The sequence below is a fragment of the Zalophus californianus genome, chromosome 8 (assembly GCF_009762305.2).
Source record: "Zalophus californianus isolate mZalCal1 chromosome 8, mZalCal1.pri.v2, whole genome shotgun sequence".
Lineage (NCBI taxonomy): Eukaryota > Metazoa > Chordata > Mammalia > Carnivora > Otariidae > Zalophus > Zalophus californianus.
This window is the reverse complement of record NC_045602.1, coordinates 73469954-73495845: the sequence shown is the minus strand read 5'-3', so window position 1 is coordinate 73495845 and position 25892 is coordinate 73469954. Positions and strand designations below refer to the sequence as shown.

At 38.4% G+C, this 25892-nt stretch overlaps 1 protein-coding gene across 7 annotated transcripts in view; it reads left to right on the top strand.

Annotated features, from left to right (window-relative positions):
• SOCS5 (suppressor of cytokine signaling 5) overlaps positions 1–25892 on the top strand; it is a 112145-nt gene that overhangs the window by 43538 nt on the left and 42715 nt on the right. For 6 of the 7 annotated variants that reach the window (XM_027620822.1, XM_027620820.2, XM_027620821.1 and 3 more), the window contains one exon: positions 12280–15373. The exons of the other annotated variant lie outside the window; for it this stretch is intronic. In XM_027620822.1, the coding sequence (XP_027476623.1) occupies positions 12292–13902 (1611 nt within the window). In that variant the 5' untranslated portion in view covers positions 12280–12291 and the 3' untranslated portion in view covers positions 13903–15373. Of the gene's footprint in view, positions 1–12279; positions 15374–25892 lie in introns of those variants that run through there. 7 annotated transcript variants of the gene reach the window in all.

Below are 25892 nucleotides of genomic sequence, written 5' to 3'. Positions count from 1 at the left end.
TTCTGATGAGACTAAACTGCAGGGTTTGTAAAAATGGTTACCCTTATTAGAGAAGGAAATGGCCCAGATTACAATTGCTCACTTACCATTAGTAACTGAATATTCTTTGTAAATTATTAGCAGGATCACAATGAGCTCATTGTTAAGCACTTCCCCAAATCAGAGATTCTTTTCTGGATTAAGGCTAGCCGGTGTAGTCCCTTGCTCCACTCAGTCCCTCAGCTGAGAGTTGTTTTGCTTTGTTGGGTTTTGTTTGTTTGTTTGTAGCTACCTTTTGGCGTTATGGGAGATGCGGAGCAGGGGTGTGGATGCCCGTCTGTAGAGGGGCGTCTGCGCTACTAAGCTACTAACACACACTGTTAACAGTGCTTAGGGAAGGTGCCTGGTTTGCCTAACTGAGGCGGCCTCCCTTGAAAGGAGAGAGATAAAGGCAAGACTAACTCACCAATCACCTCTCGCTAGACATAAAACAGCTTTGCTTTTTGTTGCTATCACCGACATGTACCTTCTCCTGCCTGGGATTGGTTGTAAAACAGAAGCTACCATTTTTGAGCCCCTATGATATACTCAGCTGTACTTACCTTATATGATGTCTTCCTCTTAGAAACCCTTGTAGAAGAAGGTAATTGTGCCTATTTTTAGATGGAAATGCTGAGACTTAGATTTCACACAGCTAGCAGAGTGCTTGAATTTGATTTTCGGGCTCTCTGAAGCTAAAGCATATGTTCCTTGTGTTCCACCACACTCTGCCAATAATGCTGGCCAGATAAGAATATTTCAATGAATGGTGTATTTGTTAGTTTATTACATAAGATACTTTCTCCATAGAAAATGAAGTATAACTTACTAGGATTTTATGCTTCTCTAGTGTGCAGTATCTATATGGTAAAATTTAAATTGGGGCACTCTTTTTATAGACTAAAAAGGAATTTGGGAGCAAAAAAAAAGAATGAGGACAATGTTCCTGGGCCTTGCCCAGCACTATGCAGATTAACTATGCTTTGTTTAGGCTGTAGAGGAACTACAGCTTCAGCTGCTATGGAACATTGAAATCCCCGTAGTGTTTCCTAGGAAATCGTGTAGAAGTTTAAATGGTTAGTAGAATTTGCAGTCTGACAGCTATTGTACATTGGAAGATATTGACATTTTGTCATGACCCAGGACTGAATGGGGTAATTATTTTTTAAAAGAAAGAAAAGCTAAAGCTTTATGCTAGATACTACTGGTAACATTTTTGAAGGCTCCTGTCTTTTGAGTGTGTCCTATGCCAAAGGCTTTTATAGATGTGTTTTCGAATCCTCATACCCAACCCAAGAGGTAGGTGTCGTTATCCTCATTTTACCAAGAGGGAAATTTGGTTCAGAAATTGGACATCCAACTATGAATACATCCAAGTTCACAGCATTCTGAAGTGGTAAAGTTGGAAACGAACCTCCTGTCCTCCCCCATTCCCGCTTAGACTATCTCATGCCCGTGCCCTTGCCGCTGGAAGCAAAAGGCAGGCAATGTTTCTGCAAGTGATTTGGTTTAAGAATCGGATTTTGACGGCCTGGAGTACCCTCCTACACCGGAAGTTAGAGTTGTGTGAGTCAAATTTGAGAAACAGAGATGCAAATTTTATTTACTCTTTTTTTATTAGAAATAGCCCTTAAATTATCTTTTGGGGGAAGGTATTAATGCAGTCTAACACTGTGACTTGATTCTTAATTTGATGTCCCCTTTTTTCTTCTTTTTTTAAATGGACTATTGTATTTCTGTTAACATGCAGAAAAAAAAGTATAAGAACTTCTTAAGCTTCATCCCTTGAAATTAGGCATGTGGTTTCAAACATATTCTTAACTGACCATTACTAGTATTCTCGTTAAGAAGTAGAACTTACTTACCTAGACTCATTAGTTTTAATAATGTCAAAACATTTCTGAGTAGCATACAAACCTACCCAAAGGGGTAGGGCTCTCATAGTTGATAGGCATAGAGTAGACAGGAAAACATTCACAGCAAGCCTATGAATATACCTTTTACTCTGCATTCTTTTGGTCAGAGTATTGTTTCACTCATTACAACTAAAATGGAACAGCTAGTAATTTTCTTTTGAGTATGTATTGCTAGCTTTGTCAACTTTTAATATCAGTTTCGAACTTTCCTTGCTCTATAATAGTTATAAAAATATAGAAATGATGTATTCCTTGAAGTTTTACAAAGGTTTTGTAATGACACTTCTTGGACTTAGAGCTGTTAGTGTACAGTTCTAAGCTGTATTTGAGATAGAAAACCTGAACAGTCTGATAACAATGGAAGAAACTCACCTCTAGGATATTGCTAATCTCTCAGTTGTATTAATGTCTACATCTATAAATTGAGAGCATTTTTACTCACGGGGTTGTCAGGAGAAGTAAAATTTTTATATCAGTGCCTGGCACATGGTTAGCATTCAACAATGGAAATCATATCCTCAGCCATCAGTGTCATCATCATTATTATTGTTTTCAGGTTTCTAGATGTTTGCCTGTTGGTTTTGGGTTTTTTTTTATGTTTTTTAATGTTTTATTGCTTACTTCAAAGACTCTTGGATTTGTCAGTTTAAAAAACGTAGCTGCCAGACATTTTTCTCCTTTACTTGTCTGAGCCTATCTCTGGCATAGCTAATTTTAAAAAAATACATTTTTCAGGAAATGAGAAGGGATATAGCCACAAACACGAAGAAGTTTTTTTAATTGTAAACTAATCTTATGTACGGCTTCTTGCATAAAAGAGAACACATACTAGGGAGCCTGAGTGGCTCAGTTGGTTAAGCATCTGCCTTGGGAACAGGTCATGATCCCGGGGTCCTGGGATGGAGCCTGCATCAGGCTCCCTGCTCACCAGGGAGGCTGCTTCTCCCTTTCCCTCTGCCTTTCCCCCTGCTCGTGCTCACTCGCTCTCTCACTTTCTCTCTCAAATAAATAAAATCTTAACAAAAAAAAAGAGAGAGAACACATACAGAGATAACAGTGGTTATCTCTGGGAGGGGGGGAGCTGTAGGTGAGGTTAGACTTTTTTCAGTAGTTTATATAGTGTTTTAATTCTTCCATAATATGTATGTGTTTCATTTTTGCAAGAAATTGTTTGTACTTTTTTCACTGTTATGCTCTAGGAACCATTCATATACCTTTATCATTACATACTTAAGATGATCTTCTTAGACTGTTGTTTCCCTAAATTGTTCCATAGAATGAATGACCATTAGTTTTAGTAAATGTCATATCAAAGCTGTTAATAATGTGTTCTATCAGAAGCTGGCAAACAATGACCTAGAGGCCAGATCTGGCTTGCCACTTGTTTTTGTACAGCCTGTGAGATAAGGATAAATTTTACATTTTTAAATGGTTGAAAAAAAAATCAGAAGAAAAGGAATTTTGTAACAAGTGAAAATTACATGAAATTTGAATTTCACAAACCACAAAGTTTTATTGACATGCAGTCATACTTACTCATGTACTTATTTTCTGTGGCTGTGTTCAGGCTATAATGGCAGAGTTCAGTAGTTGCCATAGAGAACAAATGGCCTGGAAAGCCTAAAACACTTAGTTGTTATATGGCCCTTTTCAGAAAAAGATTGCTGACCCCTGTACTACATTGGAGAAATTTGTTTAAAATTTTGTTCTGCTGTTGGGTTTTTGTGTTGTTGTTGTTTTAACTTTGCCTGCTTTCGGGTAACCATCTAGTCTAGAATATGCAATTGCTAAGTTAAAAATAAGAGCATTTTGATATCATCAAATTGACATGAAGAAAAAAAATCCCCAATATATGAATATGCTGTTTTCTAAATGGCCTATACTTTTCAGTTTTGGATCCCTCTTTTACTTAAGAGTTACGAGCTTTATATTTTCCTAGTGGTTGTTTTGTTTAATATTTGGTTATTATTCCCACTGTGGTCAAAATGTGGCCTGCATAATTTAAATTTTTCTTATTATGCAATGTATCATGCATAGGAAAGAATGAATAAAATGTAAGTGCAGTCTAAAGAATAGTTAATAAGTAAAACCATGTACCCATCACCCAGGCTAAGAAACAGAAAATTACCAGTGTTTTATTTTTTTATTTTTATTTATTCTTTTATTTTTTTAAGTAGGCTCCATGTCCAACACAGGGTTTTAAACTGATGACCCTGAGATCAAGAGTTGTATGCTCTACCTACTGAGCCAGCCAGGTGCAATGCCCCACTCAGTGTTTTAGAAGCTTCCTGAGTTCCTCTTCCTAATTCTGTATCCTTCCCTTCAATAGGGAGCCATTTCCTTGGTTTTTACATTTTTATTATATATCCATATATGCCTAAATACAGTGGTTTGCCTGATTAAAAGGTAACTTGATTCAGGGGCGCCTGGGTGTGGCTCAGTCAGTTAAGCATCTGACTTCAGCGTAGGTCATGATCTCTGGGTCATGGGATTGAGCCCCTTGGGGCTTCCTGCTCAGTGAGGGGGTCTGCTTGTCTCTCTCCCTCCCTCTCTCTCTCTCTCTCTCTCTCTCTCTCTCTCTCTCTCTCTCTCTCTCTCTCCCCCCCTCCCCCCTTCCTCCCCCACTCTGCCTCTCCCCCGCTCATGCTCTTTCTCTCAAATAAAATCCTTTTTTTAAAAAAAAAGGTAAATTGATTCATAATGTAGGTATCATCTATATTGTTTCTTTCTCTAAGCATTCTGTTTTTGAGATTCACATGTAGATGCAAACAGCTGTAGTTGATCATGCCTGCTATATAGTAATACATTATATGAATCTACATTAATGGACCAGTGAGGCCTTCACTTAGATATCTCAATGACAGTCTCAACTGCAGCATTTCCTAACTTGAAATAATTACTCTCTCCAACCCCTCACTTGCCATACTGCTCTGTCTGTTGTGTTTCCTGTCTCTGAAATAGCATCTTCATCCTCCCATTTCCCCAAGCCAGAGACTTGGCAGGGGTTTTTTTTGACTGTCTCTTCTTCATTCCCCAATTTCCAGTCAATCATTAATCCTATAGATTTGACTTCTTAACATTCCATATCCATCTTTACTTTCACTATCCAGCCGAGCTCTTGTGTATATGCTGCAGTAGTGTTCAGTACAGCATTAACATTCTGTCTTGTTCTCTGATCATGGATTCCAGAGCTTACCTCTTCAGCCTCACCTGTGCACTCTTCCATTCACTTGCTAGTCTCTGCTCATTTAGCCATTATTCAGGCCGTGCTCACTCCTGCTTTGGGATGTTTGCAAATGCTGTTCCCTCTGCCTGTAGAACACAGTCCTAATTCATCCTTCAGGACAGAATTTTGAAATATCACCTCCTCAGAGAGAGGTCATCTTTGCTCACCATCCCTTAAACTAGGTCATGTCTCTGTACTTTTAGGACTTTGTACTATACCCTGCTGGCACTACTTTAAATTTTAATTAAATGGTTATTGAGGAAGACCTCTTATCTGATTCAAATTAAGACCAGTAGGCTACACAGTCTAATAAAGCAAGAAGGGTTATATAAAAAGGGATATATACCTTAAATATTTTACTCTAACTTTAAGAATAAGACTACATGTTCATTTGTCAGATTTTTTATTAAGGAGCCAAGATCTTTTCTTTGAGAGTAGGTTCACTAGTTGCAGTTCCATATCGATTTCCTTGTAGAAACCATACCCACAATATATCATCTAAGATTTCCAGTTTGGGTTTTTTAAGTAGAACAAAAATTCAAACTCTTATGATGCATTCTGACTTTACAATTCCTTATATTATTCCTTGCAATATTTTTTCTGATTTTTTTTTTTACTATTTTCTTATACCTAATTCAACAGTGGTACCTTCCTTTTTTTCTCTTATTTTATTTTTTATTATTAACATATAATGGGTATCTCCCTTTTATTCACTATTTCAAAGTCATTCAACTCAGTCTTCCCACTCCTCCACATTTCATTAGGTTGATTAACAAATCACATAATTACAATAATAAGTATAAATAACATGAACTGTTTTGGAAGCTAACGTAACTAACTCAGTAAAAGTATAACTCAACCTGTGGGAACAGGAATATCTAGGTGTAGTAGATCATTGGGCCTCACATTTTTTGAGTGCACATGTACATGGTCTACTGTATTAATATATTGTGTCTTGTAAAAGTATAAACTAGATGAGTTTGAATTTATATGACCATTTATTACCCAGACAGTAATTTTATACAGTTGAACATAAATAGCAGTGTAAAAGATAAATAGGCATCCAGTTAGATAATATAGACCATGTCACAATAGAGTGTATAAATAACAGTTAAAAAATAACATTTTGGGGGCACCTAGGTGGCTCAGTCAGTTAAGTGTCCGACTCTTGATTTCAGCTCAGGTCATGATCTCAGGGTGGTAAGATCAAGCTCCATGTCGGGCTCTGCGCTGCATGTGGAGCCTTCTTGAGATTCTCTCTCTCCCTCTGCCCCTCCCCTCCCTTCTCTCTCCCTCTCTTTCCCCTCCCAAACAAACAAACAAATAAATAAATAACATTTTAAAAAGCCCAAATGGTTCTCAGATTCTTTAGGAGACTATAGCTATGACAGCCATGCATTCCTGGATTTCTGGTTCACTCTTAATATTAAAACATTGTATTATCTCTTTCTAAAAATTATCAAAAGTGCCACCAAAATATCAATCAAAACTTGTATCTCCTAAACTGCCTTTCATACCTGAAGTTGGCACAGAAATACTTTAATCAGTCCATGTGTCTCTGTGATGGAAAGACTTTTCACTGGGCAGGTATTAACCATGACTAAGTAGTCTAGATGGACTCAGCAGGAGAGGAGAGGTATGGGTTGGGTTATAGTCCTCCTCTTTACCCACTGTGGCAGGCCGTGTAGTCTTAAAACTTGTTGAATTTAATTTATTTCTAATAACGTATGGATTAAGTCCCATTGAAATGAACCCCAGGAGCTGTTTCAGTTATTTCGTTTTGTGGAAATTTTGTAACAGATACTACTTGGCATGAAGAGGGCCATTGCCTATAGTCCTTTTTTTTTATATATGTAAATTTTTGTAGCAATGGAATTTGACCTCTAATTTTCCATAATTTTGACTTATAGCTTATCCTGTTAGGTATCATTTTTCAACAAAAACTCTTCAACTTATAACAGTTATAAAACCAGTTACAAATTATGATAGTCCTTGGAGGAAGGAATGACTTTTTAGAAATTTGTTTTGGATAGTTTTAAGGATAGCTATGCCGGTGTAGAAATGTGAAAGCTTGCAATGGATGATACATTGGTATTCTAGAATCAGTACATTTGAAATTTAACACTTTTTTAGTCCTGTGTGACTTCATATAAAACCCTAAAGTAATAGACTTATAAGTTAGGTCTCAAAAGGTTACAGCTAAATACATTTCCAAAAATTTAATAACAAACCAAAGAACCTCAAAACTAACATTGTAAATATTAAGGTAGTCGAAGTGCCTTCCTGATTCTTCTTACATGGACTCTTCTGTGAATCACTATCAATGTGTTCTTTTTTGCAGTATTACAGCCGCCCACACGGCATTCCCCATGTCAAGAAAAGTCCACTTTCTATCCCCAAGGGATGTGGAAGCATAATAGTCTTTCTTTAAATTAGAATATTTTATCACGATGCAATCTCACAACAGTCTCCAGATGAGGAATGGAGAATACACGAAATTTCATGCTCTATGAAACTGAACCACAAGCTCAGAGTTAGAAACTGCCTTCTGTAACCTGGCATGTATGCGTGTTTTCTGCAGGTCCCACTTGTTCACACAACTTCTGCAGAAATGTATAAGGAAGATAAGTGGTTTTAAGTTGGGTTGCTCTCTAAAATGGACAGTCATCTTTCAGGTATAATTTGCTTGTCAAAGAAACATCTGTAGATTGCTATAGAATTTATCTTATAAATGTGAAGAAGAGAGACTTTTGGACTTCTTGAATATTGCTCTTCTGGTGTCTACAGCGGTATGGTTTATAAACTTACATACTCTAGACCAGTGTCAGCAAACTTTCTCTGTAAGAGGCCAGATAGAAAATATTTTAGGCTTTGCAGGCTACATGTGGTCTCTGTCGAATATTCTTTGTGGGTTGCTTGTTTTTGGCTTTTTTACCGCTTTAAAAATGTAAAAACCATTCTTAGCTAGGGTCCCTACAGAAACAGGCCATAAGCCAGATTTGGCCACTTGGGCTATGGTTTGCTGACCCCTGTTCTAGATCAGTGCTGTCCAATAGAAATACAATTTGAACCATACATGTAATTTTTAATCTTTTAGTAGCCACATTTAAAAAGCAAAAAGCAGATGAAATTAATTTTAATAATATATTTAGCTAATTATATACAAACTATTAGTCATTTCAGTATGTAGCACAGGCCACATTTCAGGGGCTCAGTGACCACATGTATTGGATAGCACGCTGCAGAGGAGAGCTACTCAGAATAAGGGCCATGAACTTGTAGTTTGTTACCAGTCTCTAACAAATTAGGTATGGGAATTAAAAGTAAGCATTTAAAATATTTTATAGCTATTTGATAGTTCTTTTATGCCTATTCTGTCTAATAAGAAAATTGGCACTTGTATTTCATAGGTCTTTTTTTACACTTCATTTTTCCTAATAATTTATTCTTATCTTAAAAAGAATCGGTCTGCACTGCCTCTTCATTCTGGATGGTTGAAGAGGCACTGCTGTAGACAGTCTTTCCTAAGACTCTGCAGGCCTCTTGTGTACATGGCAAAAATAAAACCAAGAGAAACAGTGAGGAGATTGTGGTAGGTAGGTTATTTAGAACCTCTCACACCCTGCCAACTGCCCCAGAGCAGGGTCCTTTTTACTTACCTCTTTCAGAGCTACCATTGGAGCCCGTGGCTGGAGTATCCTCGGTCAGTGGTTTTTCTTCTCTACTGAAGAATCACCCAGAGAGCTTATTAAAAAAAAAACCAGCAGTGTCCAGGCCCATCTCCAGACCAATGAAATCACAATCTCTTGGGAGGGGGCTTGTGTATCATGTAGTTTCAAAGCTCTCCAGGTGATTATATTATGTAGCCAGTGTTTATTGTGTGGATCTCTTACCCCAGGGGGGGAAAAAAACTGCTATTTTTCCATTTGGAAAGAATCACTCATCTGGGCAGGGGGTCTTCTGTGTGGTGTACTATTCACTCTCTTTAACACTGAAAAGGGGACTTTCCAGTTAAATATGTCAGATTGAACATTGGCATTTTAACTACTCATTCCTGGAACTCCACTAAAATTTAAGGAATAAAAAAAGTATAAGGCATAAGCCCACAATAAGTAAGCCTGATTGGTTAACAACTTTTTGGTAGAAGCAGTAGCTAGAAATTAACAGAATGGAGAAAATTATATAAATGCCTGCAAATAAGGATGTTAAAAAGAAGCAAAGCAGTTTATACTGCTGGCTCAGAAATTAGAGCAACCAGTTAGTTCAGAAGGTAAGGGTGAAGTATAAAGCTGAACACTGGAATGGTTGAAAGTCTATGCTCATGAGACTGTTGCTCTTTTACCTTAGATAAAACTAGAGGTTAGAGTTTGGAGAAATTTTCTAAGACGGTCAGTCAGAGCTTGAGGTGGGGTATCTTTTGAAAATAAGGACACCTTTTAAAAAATAGAGACTAAGCAGAAGCCTGAAATGTTGTGGTTAAAACCCTACCATTCCTCTTGCCCTGTTCTCAGAACATGGCAGTCAGCTGTATGCCCCAGAGATGAAATTGGAACATTTCTCTCTGGGATAAACAGCCAGGAGAGGGGTGCCTGATTGGCTGTCGTTAAGCGTCTGACTTCGGCTCGGGTCATGATCCCACGATCCTGGGATCGAGTCCCACATCGGGCTCCTTGCTTAGCAGGGAGCCTGCTTCTTCTCCCTCTGCCTCTCTGTCTCTGTCTCTCATGAATAAATAAACAAAATCTTTATTTTGAAATTTATTTTAAAATTTATTTGAGAGAGAGAGAAGGAGAAGATAGAGGGAGAGTGAGAGAGAGAAGCAGACTACCCGCTGAGCAGAGAGCCTTACGTGGGGCTCGATCCCAGAATCCTGGGATCATGATCCGAGCCACTTAACTGGCTGAGCCACCCAGGGACCCCCTCTTTTTTTTTTTTAAGATTTATTTATTTGAGAGAGAGAGAAAGAGATGAATAAATAAAATCTTAAAAAAACAAGAACAACCAGGAGATGAGACTTAGATCTTGACTTTCCTGAATTTCCTAGTAAAACAACTCACTGCCTCTTGTTACCTTGTGGGAAAGCCAACCAGTTGACAAGTACCTTACCCAACCACCTGCACCACCATGCACACAGAGCTTCTGATCAGCATGGTAGTGGCCACATCAACTGTGATGGACAGCTGGGGCTCATCAGACCCTTGTGGAAAGCCTATAAAATTGAAAAAAAAAAGACCTAAAGATTTAAGGAGAAAAGAGGAAGAAACAGATAAAAATATTTAAAATGTTCAAAAAAAAAAACAGAAGAAAGCATTTGAAAAATTTGTATCCTCTGAGAAATGTGATATTCATCCAAGAAACTAGAATAGGATGTTATTAAAAAGAACATTCAGAGAATAAGAAAAGTCTTAGAAATTAAAGCTGTGATAGGAAACATTCTAACTGCAATAGAAGTGTTGCAAAGTGATACCAAAAAAATCTTCCAGACAGTAGAAAAGGAAAAGAAATGTGATATTGAAAAGAAAATCTGTACAATCATGGGATACCTGGGTGGCTCAGTTGGTTAAGCATCTGCCTTCAGCTCAGGTCATGATCCCAGGGTCCTGGGATGGAGTCCCGAGTCAGCCTCTGCACTTTGTGGGGAGTCTGTTTCTCCCTCTGCCTGGTGCTCCCCCTGCTTGTGCTCTCTCTCTCTCTCCCTCACAAATAAATAAGTAAAATCTTAAAAAAAAAAAAAGAAAGAAAAAATCTATACAATCAGAAGATGAATCTAAGAGGTCTACTGTTAACAAAAGGACTTTCAGGAGGGAGGGCCAGGGGCAGTGTGCAGGACATGGAAAGGACACAGTGAATGTAAAAAAGGCTCAGGCTAAGGATAAAGAGAAGCAGCTACAACTTCCTACAAAATAAAAACAGGTCACATGACAGGAGACTGGGAGTTGCTGGGATAATGGATTTATTTTCCTTGATTCCCTGGGAGTAGAATCAAAGATAGAAAGGAGTGGCCGGCAGTGCTACTGTTTGTTATGAGCCTTGTACTTTAAGACGACAGGCTTACGTCGTTTTATGTTTTGTTTTATGTTTTATCTCACTTTCCTTTCCTTCGTTGAGCCTCACAGGTACTGTGTATTTTAGTTTGAAGGTCTAAGGCAGCCCTCTGTTGAGCATGTCTTTTGGTGCTGTTTTTCCAACAGCGTTTGCCCACTTCATGTCTCTGTGCCCCATTTGGTAATTCTTGCAATATTTCAAGCTTTTTCATTATCATTGTTATTATTATTGTATTTGTTATGCTGATCTGTGATCAGTGATTACAACTTACTGAAAACTGGTTAGCATTTTTTAGCAATAAAGCATTTTTTAATAAGGTATGTACATTGTTGCACACTTAGACTGCAGTGTAGTGTAAATGTAACTTTTCTGTGCACCGGGAAACCAGAAAATGCATTTGACTTGCTTTATTTCAATAGTCACCCATTTAAATCTAAATATTTTCTTTCTTTCCTCCTATTTGCCTTTCCACTCAAACTGCTTCTTTAAAATCACAGAAAAAAATTCAGTACATTGCAGAGTAGGGAGGAAAGATACTGAGTTTTCCCAAGTGATGATTGATCTGTAAGCTTTAGATTTCCAGATGAGTGGAATATAGCAGTAAGTGAAATTGGGAAGATCACTACTTAAAGATTTTTGAACTAATTTTAATGTGTCACACAAATGTCCTGATTTCAGCTTTGGAGCAGTGGAATACAGATACTTTTCAGCAATACAGAACATATTTTCCCTTGGTAATACTTGAGGCAGTGCCTGAATTATTTGTCGTAAGGAGACAGAAATCAGTGTCATAATGAAAGCAGGTTGATGCGTGGGGAAAAGAACCCAGAGTTTAATTGAGAGGGTTTGTTTCCCATGAGATCTGAGTATTCCATCTGAAAGGAAATGGGGAGTGAGGACTGGCCTGACTAATGATGCCCTGAGTGCTGCGAGAGACCAGAGGACCGGCAACCTTAAGACTGTGACCAGCGCCACTGAAATTTCCAATGTGTGTGTGGGGGGGGCGGGTACTGCCCGTTTTGTTTGCACACACCACCTTAACTTCAGTTTCTCCTCTTCCTATTTTGTCTTTAGATCTTATGATCAATGGATAAAGTGGGGAAGATGTGGAATAACTTCAAATACAGATGTCAGAATCTCTTCGGTCACGAGGGAGGGAGCCGTAGTGAAAATGTGGACATGAACTCCAGCAGATGTTTGTCTGTGAAAGAGAGAAACATCAGTATAGGAGACTTGGCTCCTCAGCAACAAAGCAGTCCCTTAAGAGAAAACGTTGCCTTACAACTGGGATTAAGCCCTTCCAAGAATCCTTCAAGGAGAAACCAAAACTGCGCCGCTGAAATTCCTCCAATTGTTGAAATAAGCATTGACAAGGATAATGATTCGTGTGTCACCCCAGGAGCAAGACTTGCAAGAAGAGATTCCTACTCTCGGCATGCACCGTGGGGTGGGAAGAAAAAACATTCCTGTTCTACCAAGACACAGAGTTCATTGGATACCGATAAAAAGTTTGGTAGAACTCGAAGCGGACTTCCGAGGAGAGAGAGGCGGTGTGGTGTAAGCTCCGCGCACGACACGGACAGCGTGTCCAGCAGAGCGGTGGGAAGCCGCTCTCTGAGACAGAGGTTGCGAGACACTGTGGGCTTGTGTTTTCCCACGAGAACTTACAGCAAGCAGTCAAAACCCCTCTTTTCTAATAAAAGGAAAATACACCTTTCTGAATTAATGCTTGAGAAATGCCCTTTTCCTGCTGGCTCAGATTTAGCCCAAAAATGGCATTTGATTAAACAGCATACAGCCCCTGTGAGCCCACACTCAACATTTTTCGATACGTTTGATCCATCCTTGGTTTCTACGGAAGATGAAGAAGATAGGCTTCGAGAGAGAAGGCGGCTCAGTATTGAAGAGGGGGTTGACCCTCCTCCCAATGCACAAATACATACATTTGAAGCCACCGCACAGGTTAATCCGTTATATAAACTGGGACCAAAGTTAGCTCCTGGAATGACTGAAGTAAGTGGGGACAGTACTGCAATTCCACAAGCTAATTGTGACTCAGAAGAGGACACTACCACCTTGTGTCTGCAGTCACGTAGGCAGAAGCAACGTCAGGTGTCTGGAGACAGCCATACCCATGTTAGCAGACAGGGAGCTTGGAAAGTCCATACGCAGATTGATTACATACACTGCCTTGTGCCCGACTTGCTTCAGATTACAGGGAATCCCTGTTACTGGGGAGTGATGGACCGTTACGAAGCAGAAGCCCTCCTCGAAGGGAAACCTGAAGGCACATTCTTGCTCAGGGACTCTGCGCAAGAGGACTACCTCTTCTCTGTGAGCTTCCGTCGCTACAACAGATCCCTGCATGCCCGAATTGAACAGTGGAATCACAACTTTAGTTTTGATGCCCACGACCCATGTGTATTTCACTCCTCCACTGTAACAGGACTTTTGGAACATTATAAAGATCCCAGTTCTTGCATGTTTTTTGAACCATTGCTTACTATATCACTAAACAGGACTTTCCCTTTTAGCCTGCAGTATATCTGCCGTGCAGTAATCTGTAGATGCACTACATATGATGGAATTGATGGGCTCCCTTTACCATCAATGTTGCAGGATTTTTTGAAAGAGTATCATTATAAGCAAAAAGTTAGAGTTCGCTGGTTAGAACGAGAACCAGTCAAGGCAAAGTAAACTCTCCCGCCCCCAGTGGGCGTTAACTCGATCTGCTTTTCTGTGCATCAGACAGTACACCTATAGCAAGCACACGTATCAGTGTTAGGTGTTTCTCAGTGCAGTATGTAGGCTTAGTGTTAGTATCTGTCAGATGCGATCTGCTGTCACTTCCTCAGATAAACGTGGTGCCTATTGAGACAACAGAGGGCAGAGCTACAGGTGTTCAGTAAGGCTACAAAGGCATTTTGTCAGTTGAGCGAACGGTTTGATTTGTAATGACTATTGTAATTGAGTGAAGCAACTCGGGGGCATTTGCTATGAAGAATTCTATTTCTTACTGAAGAACAAATTATTAATATTGGATGAGTATTTCAACAGTATGACTAATGTTTGAAATTGTTATTTTTTCTAAGAATTTTTCTATAACCTTCCAAAAGTAGTGCTGTTTGTAGTTACTATAAATCAAGCTTTGGAAGTCCAAAAAATAAAGACTGCCTTCCTTGGAGAAAAAAGAAAAATGCAATTTTCTGGCCACAAGGGCAGAGTGCAGTTCACTTAAGTGTTGATATAGTTTATAGTCAGTCTCTTGTCTCTTCTGCAAAAGGTACTGTTAAGCCAACCAGGTTTTCTAAATAGTTGCTCTTAAAAGTTCAGGCTTACAAAGTTGGTAGTAGAATTTTATTTCAAGGCCTTAGGTATTAATTTTTTTGAATGAGTGCTTTAACTTAAAACACATTGGGAAGAGCTGCAATGTAGTCCTGTGTGTGATTTCTTAAGTTAGTACGTGCGGTCTACTCGTTGATTAGTTAAAGTTGGATCTTTTCCTGTGCCCATGATGCGTTTGTGAACCATGAAGAAAGTGAGACTAGAAGATGCCCAGACAAGTCCAGTGATAGCAGCAGTGGTATGCTGATGTTGAGATGATTGTTAAACTGCAGTGAACAATTTGGATGGCACTATTTAGCTCTTTGTTGTAAACGCTCATAGCTGAATCGCTTAAATACAATTTATAGAATTTCAGTGCAGTTAATTTCTAATAGAAAATCTGAAACCCTAATTGCAGATTTAAAAGGTACTGTACAACCGTTGTATCTGTAAATAACTTTACTTAGCACCTTTTTGTCACTTAGAATAGTATGCAATACTACTTGAGTGAGCTATTTTGGAAGTAATACCAAGTCCTAGTGTTTGCTTCTTAGTATTGAGCTGAATTTACAGTTCTGTCCTAGACATTTTGCACTAGTCAAATCCATTCTTGTGTCTTTTTGTTAATGTGCTCTGTACCACTGGTGAGTGCTCCTTGGTCTCCTTACCTGCTGCTACAGAAAGTTCTTTTACATCTTGATGGCTGTTGCCAAGGCTACAAAAAAGAAAAGCTATATTTGTATGCAACACTAACCCTTTGACTGCTAATGTACGTTTCTGCTTGCTGTGCCTTGTTATGGCTGCTTTTTTGTGCTAATAAAGTATGTTTGGTGTTCTCCTTGTATATCTGCTGTTTTATACATTTGCAACAATTTCTCTTGTAAATGGAATGGTATGGGGTTTTTAAATGAGCATTACCTGACAACCTACTATAGTTAATGCAGAATTACTGTACAGTCTAATATTGACTTATTCTCGGTAAGCTAACTCTAAATTTAATGCTACTCATCTTTCCAATCGTAATCACATATACTGTAGAACAGTATCTCTAGTTACTGCAAATTACTGTACAGTTTGGATTATAACACAAAACGAACAGAGAAATACTGACTAACCTATTGATTTCTCTGCTTATAAATGGAAGATTGAAACTATCAATGACATGTTATAATAAATGAATATCTTTAGCCTTCCACTTCATCAGAAACAAGTTAAATGAAGTCTTGTGAACTGATAATCCATCAGCACCATTTATTGGTTTGGGGACCATTTTTATTAATCGTAAATGCCCAAAATGTAGAACTTTAACCAAAGACTTGTCCATTTTTAAAGCAAAATGGGGATTGAGGGGACTTATAATTCCTGTTATTTCTAATAGAAGTCCCTGAAGAACATATACCAAAGTGTTCGAGAACGTCATCCAAACCTACTTTAAAGCATTATGTGCAATTAAGTTGTTATGACGTAATTATATTGCATAATTGTTGGGTCCGTTTTCTTGATAATGTATCTGGAAAATAATCTCTTGGGGAAAAAAAGTTCTTATTGACTATTGGAGAAAGATTATATATGCAAGCAAGATCTTGTTTTAAAGAGGAAACTTGAAACTCCAAGAAAGCACTTGATGTTTTATATGCTTGTAGCAAATTGATGTTCTAATTGTAGTTTTATAGAAAATATTAATGCTTTTATGTATTTCAGAACTTTCATATGTTAAATGGAAATTGTTTTAAATGTGTAAATATTTGAGTTTTATGTAAGCATGTATACACTGTGCTAAAAGTCACATGTTTCAGTTTGTGTGTAATATTAATATGCAACCTTTGGTTTAAAATTTTTTTCTTAAAAAATTAGTGGCTTATGTTTTAAAAAAGAAAAACCACCAGCATGAAATTGCACCTTAGTCTATATTCACTGTGTCTTTTTCTGAATCCCATTGTAGCCTGTCAACTAAATATTTGTTTTCATGGTCTTTTTGAAGTGCATTTTAATACAAACCAGGAAATTCTTTAGAAGTTTGGACACATCTTCATAGTAAAGTAATTAACCCAAGGAAAGGTTGGTCTGATTCCTATCCATTCTCATTCTTTCTTGCATTCATTCATTCATTCATTCATTCTCTCTCTTTCTCTCTCTGTGTATATGCACATACACACATGCACACACACATATATATACACATACATTTATACATTTACGATGTTCATATTACTTTAAACAATATTGCCATCTGATTTAAAATCATTTAGAGGCCTTATTCTATAGATATATACTATCCTTGTACCATTCAAATTTGGTTATCCACACCTAAAGTTTAGTTTTGCCAATACAGTCTTGTTTGTAATATAGTCACCTTACAACAAGAAAGCATGTGTCAGTATTTTCTGGCTAAACACGTAAAAAATTTTTGAGGAAGAAACAGCTTGGTTTAAAATAGTTATTAAGAGACATTGTTAAATGTATATTTCTTCTCAACAAAAATTGAGCCCAAATAATCATACTCCACAAACTGCTCTCTGTTCTTATGGTCCATTGGAAGGTTTATGTAAGATTTATAATGGCTTGAGCCATAAAAATTGAAACTAGAATTCTGTGCTTCACTTTGACAAAATTCAGAGTTTATGAGCCTTTTTACTTGACATTTTGATCTGGTTGCTATTCATTTTTATCTCAAGTTTCCTTTGCTAGCTGGCACTAAACACTAGTTTGGTCAGGTTTATTGAGATTGGTCTTAGTGGACTAATCCTTTATTTTTGTAGCAAAGAAAGCTATAAAGCTGCATTTTGGTAGAGGCACAAAGGCTGAGAGTGAATCAGCACTCTAGGGCCATCTGTGGGAGTGTGTTAACACAGGGAAACTCACACCAGTTCCTCCACTTACTCTGTAGCCCAGCACAGGCACACAAAGGGCTGACTTCAAGGTGAAAAGCCTCCAAAGGGGACAGTAATGCTTAGTGTGTGTATACATAAACACCACGTAGCTATGAGGCTCAGGCTTTGTTACATATTTTTGCAACAGCTGATACAGAACATAGACTTTTAAAATGTGGTATGTTCTAAGAAGATTTGGGGTTGGAGTTTTTGTGGGAGGTACTTGGTTGTTGGGGTTTTTTTGAGGAGGGTGGAGTGGAGGAGTTGTCATTGTAAAAAGTATGGATCATTCAGAACAACTGCTTTCATGCCCAGGAAGCTTGAATGAATATTTAGATTCTTTTCAACCACTCATTCACAGGTATTTATTGAAGACCCCATGTGCCAGTCACCATCTTAGGTTATACATTGGGGTACAAGACAAAGTTATAGTCATTGGGGAATAATGACCTTGAATGATGGAGAAGAAAATCACCAAGATCAAAGAAAAGCATTTTGATGAACAAGAAAACAAAGTCTCAAAGCAGGAATGAGCTTATAGGACGAGAGAGAACACAGTAAGACCAGAGTCCCGTGAGTGTGGTGGGGAATGGCAGGTGATAAAGTAGAGTGGCAAGGGCCTGAATGCTTTGGACTATGAGCCCATAGAAAGGGATTTAGATTTTATTCTGAATGTGATGGTAAGCCCTTGGACGGTTTTAAGCAAGGCAGTGACATGGTCTGCTTTTAGTAGATGGAGAATAGGCTATAGTGGGATAAAATAAGGGAGACTATTGCAGTCATCTAGGTGAGAGATGGTGAGAGCCTGGACTGGGATGGTAGTTGTAGGAAGAAGTCGGATTCAGGAGACCTTTATTGGTGGTGAAGCTGACAATTTGGTGATGGATTAGATGGGAAGAAAGAAACAATGACCGATTTTCAGCAAAGGTGGTGATGCCATTAGTTGAGATTTCAGAAAACCAGTAGAGGAGCAAATTGGAGGGTGTAAATTGAATTCTGCCTTGGATATGTTGAGTTTTGAGATAATTACCCCAACAGAGACATTGAGCAGGCGGTTGGATATATGAATGTAGAATTGGGAGGTGGGGGGAGTCACCATATGGATAGTATTTCAAACCAGAGACAGGACAGCAACAGCTAGGAATTTTACATGGGATTAAGTATTTCTTCTGGGGGAGAGAGTTATGGCAACATTTATCTTAGTTTGTCAATTCACGATTCTGTATCATTAGATATTTTTGAAAATCTAAAGGATTTGGTAGAGGTAGAGGATTTTGCCTTTCAAAAAGTTTAAATACTGAAATCATAAATCTTGCACTCAATTTTAAAATTTTATCCATGCCAAATTTGTCATGCTTCCCATGTCAAGTTAGCTTGTGTATCTTAGTGTAGATTTTTACGTGAGAAATGCAAGTTCGTTATGGAATGTTTAGGAAGTACTGAAGATTATAAAGAATCAGTGCCCCCCAAAATTTAAGAAACAGTCCATATTATCATTTTCTCTATCATTTCCCATCACCAACCCCAACCCTGCTGCTCCTGACTTCCATTTTTGTAATCTTCCAAGAGGTGACTGCTGTTAACATTTATTATGTTCCCTTCCATTATTTTTTCATGAGTTTTTACAGCGAAAGGTTTGAAAGTTTATATAGATACAGATAGATGCTAACATAAAGAAAAAGGAAGAGAGTCGTAGGCCTCAAATTACTTTGAGACGGTATACAGATGTGTTCCAGATTCTACTCCTTACCTGATTCAGCAGGGACCTAGGCTTATCTTATGTGCCTTCAACTTTTGAGGCAGATCATTCAATGGTTAGAGTAACTGACAGTGCAAAGGCCCAGTCACTGATGGTCTCTTAAAATAAGATTTCAGTAGGAAATCCCTTGCCTTGTGGAACTTCTAAACTAGGAGGGTACGCAGACAAATACAGAAATGTGTAATGATAAGAATATATTGGAAATAGACCAAGCAAAAAGTAATTAGACAAAACCTGCTTACATGCTTGATAAGGAAAAACAGAGAAATGACCCAAGTGGAGGCAGGGTGATTTGGTGTCAGGTCTGTTTGATCACAAGAATGTCTAATAACTGGACTTAGCCGGGGGGAGGGGGGGGTGGAGAGGCCAGGTGTGGAAAGTGTAGCGGTCACTAGCAACTGATGAGGGGCAGTACTGAGGTAGAAAGATCTGTTGTTTGTGACATTTAAATGTCTGAATCTAATACTGCAAGACGATATTAGAAATCTGCCAGCAGCTGTAAAATGGATTATAACCGGGAGAGATTGGAGGCAGGAAGCCCTGTGAAATTTGCCTCGATCAGATTGCTAGCACTGGAATTAAACTGAGGAGTGCATCTGAGAGCAGTTGCAAGAGGGAAAAAAAAAAACAAAACATATCTTGTGGCAAAGAAAGGCAAGCAATTTGCTTGCCTAGGAGATTTTGAGTTAAATTTGTCATAGTTTCTCCAAATTCAAGCGAATCATACGGAAGCCAAGCTAGTATCTCCCATTTAATATAATCTGCATCCTATCTCTTTTTAAATTAAGCAAAATATGGAGAGTATATTTTTGAAAGGCACATTTTTAATGCAAAAGATGAATAAATATTTGATCAAATAAGGAAAACTTCGTCACTCCTAGATGCACTTTCATAGAGAAAATGGGGAAATTAAGTAAAATCTAAAGGAACATCAAATTTTATCTGACAAAAATGCTAAAAGGATGGCAAGGTGAAATTGAAGAGGGAGTTAGTGAATTTAAGCCCCACACTATCGTGACTGATGTAGGATTTTTCGTTAATTTTAGTAAGTGAAAGCTGCATTGGATGTTTATTTCATAGTCAAGATTACACGTAGGAATGTATAATATTACCACCCAACATTTCTTTCTCTAAGTGTTTAGTAAGCATCCCTTTCTAACTGTAAACCCAAGATTTTAGGGAATTTTTTTAACTTCAGATAAATTTATCATTACACTAAATGGTTTAATCTTTTCTCATCTGTTTTAAAGTACTTATAATTAGGCCCTTACTCCTACCTTTCATTGCTCCTATTTTTAGGATGAATTATTTGAAATTTATAGGGCTTTTCTTAAACCCCTTAAGATACTTTTCGAATTGAACAGTAATAATTATTTAAAACTTCATCATCTAATTCTATAAAGATTTTGTAGGTACCCTTGGGTGCAATCGAGACAGTACTGAATTTTAACGACATTACAGGAATAGAGAAATATTTTGGTATAGTAGTTCCAACATTGTGGATGATATAAATTTGCAAATCCTATCTTTAAAACATTGTCTTAATAGCAGTCTCTTCCTGAATGATGATTAGAAGGCCAGTTGATTTCTAAAATTTGGCTGTGCTAAATTCCTCATCCTTCCAACAGTCAGTCTGAGAGGCAGTATCGTTAATTGGTGACATGAGCAAAACAAATGTAAGGGTCCACATTTGATCTATAAACACTTATGTCAGAGGCTGGGTGATGCGCTGAATACTGGAGGGAAAGCTGCCAGAATAGCTTCCAGGCCTAGCAAACCATATATAACCTGGTGCAGCAGATCGATTATTCTGTAGGACATAGATTTACCTGAGCTGCCTGTGTCTAATCCTCTACGTGTCTTTTATACCTGACCTAGAGGGGTTAAGTAACTTGTCCAAGGTCACAGAGAGAGTGAATGTCAGAGCTAGATGGAAACACAGGTCGGAGGCCAGAACAGAAGCCCTTAGCTGCTATACTTTTTGGATACTAATCTGGTCAGCCAAATTGATGTTTCTTCCAACACTCATTTTTTTTTATTGACATCTCAAGAGGACAGTAGATTTCCAACAACTGATAAAAATAGATTCTAAACCATTGGTAAAAGTGTTGAAAGAACAGGCCGCGAGAGTCTCCTTATTCCTATTCTCCAGTTCGTTATCTGGGGATATCTGCCTGTTTCTCCAACCTTTTCTAGCACTACTTTGCTCACTGCTTTCCTGTCACATGATGGCTCAAACACTCCAGTCTCTTTCCTACCTCAGGGCCTTTGCGCATGTTGCTCCCTCCTGAAATTCTCATCTCCCCATTCTTCCACATAACAAGATAGATTCTTTTTATTCTTTACACCTAAGCTTAAATGTCACCTCCTCAGAGAGACCTGATCATGCCATTTAAAGACTTCCCTCATATTGTTCTCTATCTCTGCCCTGCCTTTGTTTCTTCATAGTCTTTATTACAAAAACTTGAATACATTTTGAGTTTTGGGGTTTTGACTCTCCCTCTTGAGAAATTCTGAGAACAGAGACCATGTCTGTTTTGTTTGCTGTTCCATCCTCAGTGCCTAGCAGAGTGCTTAACACAGAGTAGAAACTTAATATTTGTTAAATGAGTGAATGAATTAACAATCCACTTGTATTTATTTCTCCACTTTACTGACCAAAATATCATGAAAACCTTATTGCATGTCCTTCTAAAATCTAGATTGCTCAACCTGTTTACATAATCTTTTAAGTTATTTTGTAATATGAGAGAAGGTAAGGTTAATCTGACATGAATTGTTCTTGGTGAGCCCGTGCAGGTTCCTGGAGATTACCACTTTCCTTTCTAAGTTCTCATGGGCCCTACATTTAGTAATCCATCCCAGAATGTTGCCCAGGATTATGTCAAGTTCATTGGTCTGCAGTTTGTGGAACCACCTGTTTCCCCTTTTTTAAAGACGGGAATCTCCTTTCTCTGGTATTCCAGCGTGCCTTCCGTTTTCCTCAGCACCTCTGATGCCTCAGCCTTCAGAGACCTTATTTGGAGACTTAGTTCTCTGGGAAAAAAATTAACCTAGGCCAGGCTATTTGAACATATTTATAGCAGCTGTGTTTTCTAGAATCTTTTCACCCATTTGGACCATGAATGCCTTCTTGCCAGCATTTGTTCTGCCTTTTTCAAAAAAGGCAAAGTGTAATAGGAATCGGATAACTGAGCTTTCCCATCATCCATTAACATTATACCACTGACTGTTCCTTCATTTATCATCTACTTATCTCATGTGTAACTAAAACTGTGTGTATGTGTTTAAATCAAAATACTTTCCTAGTAGTAGGTTGGGTATCTTTCCCAATGCACTTGGATCGTCTTTAAGTATGCCATAGTTGTGTAGCAAAAACAGGTGACTCTAAAATAGTTCCTCTTGAAAAGCTTGCCCTTTAAGACGCAGTGCACCACTGTAATAAATGCTAAAAGTACAACTAAATACTTAAAGGAAGGCAGAGGAAGATCATTCATTAAAGGAAAAATTTGGAAATACACCAAATCTGAAACTTTAAAAAGTTGTTTCCGAGTATAATACAAATAGTATAGATACAAAAAATGTAGATTGTGTTTTCTGCCTGAATATTCAGAATACAGGGCCCTGTGAGTGATAAAATCAAATAGACACATCTCTACTCCCCCCTCCTTCATTTGTTTCCCTAATCTTGTCTTCATACTTAGTGTCCAAATCATCTTCCTCCTGCATATGTTGAGACTTTTTTAAGCATGCATGTTTTTTTTTCTTTCAGTTTTTTGGGTAGCTTCTAGTGAATTCCAATACAAAGAAGGTGTATACATAAAATAAGTACAAAAAATAAGTGCTTTTATACTAACACCTCAAAGCTATTTAGAACTCCAGTGAAGCCACAAAAGAATGCTGCTTTGGAAATGGAGAAACATTCCAAGTATGGTGTGGTGTTTTCAAGTGGATTGTGGTTAGTCTCAGTTCACTGAACCAAACCTCTAGTGGACTGATGCAGGATCACTAGTCCTTCAGTCCTTATGAACTGAGTGAAGAGATTCAAGGGGACTCAGAAGTTCACGTTTGAATGGAAGAAATGCAGAGACTGTGTTCTCTCACGGTTTGGGCACAAAGCTGTCCATCCAGGTAGCTTTAAAAAAGAGACAAGAAAATAACTAACCTGATGGCCTTGCTGTGACGAATGGGGAAACCCATGAGTAAGACCCAGGACAGATGAACGCTGGAAACACGAAGACAACAATCATGGAGTCGGAGGTAACTGTATGTGAAAATACAGACCCTGGTTACATGGTACTAAAAGTCATTAAAAAAAGAAAAAGGTAGAGGGCGCCTGGGTGGCTCAGTTGGTTAAGCATCGGCCTTCAGCAGACCCCTTCCTGGGGTCCTGGGATTGAGCTCTGCTTTGGGCTCCCTGCTCAGCGGGGAGTCTGCTTCTCCCTCTGCCCCTCCCCTTGCTTGTGTGCGCTCTCTCTCTCTCTCTCTCAAATAAGAAGGAAAACAGTGCTCTTGAAACCTTGTATGAGATTTGATGAGATTTTAGGGAGTTGGCAGTGGTGGGGTTGGAAAGACCAGCGTTCAGGTTCAGGAGCGTGTCATCTTAGTCAAGTCCGTTTCTCTTGGCCTTTGCTGCTTCTTGTCATGAACAAAACACTGTGGCCTTCTTGAAAGAAGTTCTTTAGATAGCATTTTTCTTCTAAAGAATTCACATTTATTTCAGAGCTGTGTAGCTATTGTCAGATTTTTTTGGGTTGTGCCTCAGCTCAACTACCCAATACTAAACAGGTAAGCTTCTTGACTTCTCAGGCTTGGCTTCTTCATCTACCTTATCCACCTACCTTATCGTGGTGTAGAAATACTATGCTGAATGGTCCTTGAGAAGTCCACAGCATAGTGCCCGCCATGGAGTAAGTGCTCAATAAATGTTGTGATTGTTCTCTTTATCCTTACATCCATCATTATTATTCCATTAGTAGAAATACAGAGCTGAAACCTAGAGCGCCTTACCAAATTGGTCTGTCTTTTTTCTGCTGAAGGCTGGACTAAAATGTAAATTCAGCCAGTAGTTCTTCTGTATACTGTTGGTTTAATGTGGGGTTTTATTGAAGGACACAGTCAAAATGTTGAAACGTGATCTCTAAATCTTCACAGGGAAGAAAATCTATAAAACTCCTTGCACGGAAAATTACTGGGAAGCAGATAGAATAAAGCCGACTATAATTCTGTTCAGATTTTATTTCAATGCTCATAAGATGTTCCAGTCTTCCATAAAGCAAAAGAATTATCCTTGGATTTAATAGAAGTATAGTTATTATAAATTTAGTTCATGTTTTTACATTCTGGTAGAAATGTGGCAGTACACATAGAAAAGTTTCATTAATTCTTTTTCTCCAAATGCACCATTCTGTGTTATAATCTTGGCTGTGACTATAGGACCCAGACACACACACACACACACACACACACACACACACACACACACACACACACACACACACGCAGGGCATGGGGAGTGACTCCCGTATGCCCCAAGACGTATTGCAGCCATCTTGTACCACCAACACAAATGATCACAACTGTCATCCTGTGGGAAATCCACACTGTTATCACTTGCTGCCTGGAACTTTGAAAACGAATGTGGCTCCTTTCATGATTGAGATTTCTGGAAAAATTCCCTAGTGTCCCCTTTCGTCTAATTAGTTTGGCACCTCCACATTTTACACATGGAATCATTGCTAGTGGTTACTGTGGCCTTCTTGAGGGCAAAGACCTTACCATTATGTTTCCCAGCTGTATGCCTAGTGCCCAGCTCACTACTTGGCTCATGGCAGACACTCAGTAAATATTTGTTGAAAGAGTGAATTAATTTTCAAAAATAATTTAAGTATCTATTGTGCATATATTTTAAAAGTATAAAACATGGTCTTTTGCCCTAAAATTTTATTCTCTTCAATTTGAAAGAGTTGAAGAACAAGTGGCATTGTGTAACTTCTAGTTTTACCTTGCCTTATGTCAAAAACATCAATAAAAAGTCATTGTGCTTTATTCTAGCCTTATGACTTAATTAATTAGCTGACTGCCTTATAGTAAAAAGTCTCTGATTTTGTTAACTTTGAAATTGAGACTCAAACTTTTTAGGCCTTATTGCATCATTCTACTGATTATATGTCCCCTTTAAACCATCAAGAGACTAGGGCACTTGGGTGGCTCAGTTCGTTAAGCATCTGACTCTTGGTTTCGGCTCAGGTCGTGATTTCAGGGTCTTGAGATCGAGCCCCATGTTGGGCTCTGCATTTAGCACGGAATCTGCTTGAGACTCTCTCCCCTCGCCCCTCCCCCCTCCCCCCTCTCAAATTAATAAATAAATCTTAAACAAAAAAACATAAAAGACCGCATTCACATCTTCTGATTCTAGAAATGCTAGAGGTTTAGAAGACGCTAGTTTGAAGTGCCGCCATTTGTTGAGAAGTGGGGCTCATATGACCTCTAGTGTAGCCATAAAAAGAGGGAAGTGCTTCTACCTCATTACCAAAGTTTTTCCTAAAAAAAGAGACCAGAGACAGTGGGACATAAGTGAAGGACTGCATAGCTGTCACTCCTGCATGTTTCTGGGTATGGCCGTCCAGAGTAGTGCTTTCATTCTTTTAAGGCAAGATGTTTAGAATCTTGTCCTTGGGACCCACACTGGAGCAGTTTCTAATGGAATGTTCTGGAAACTATATTACACTTTT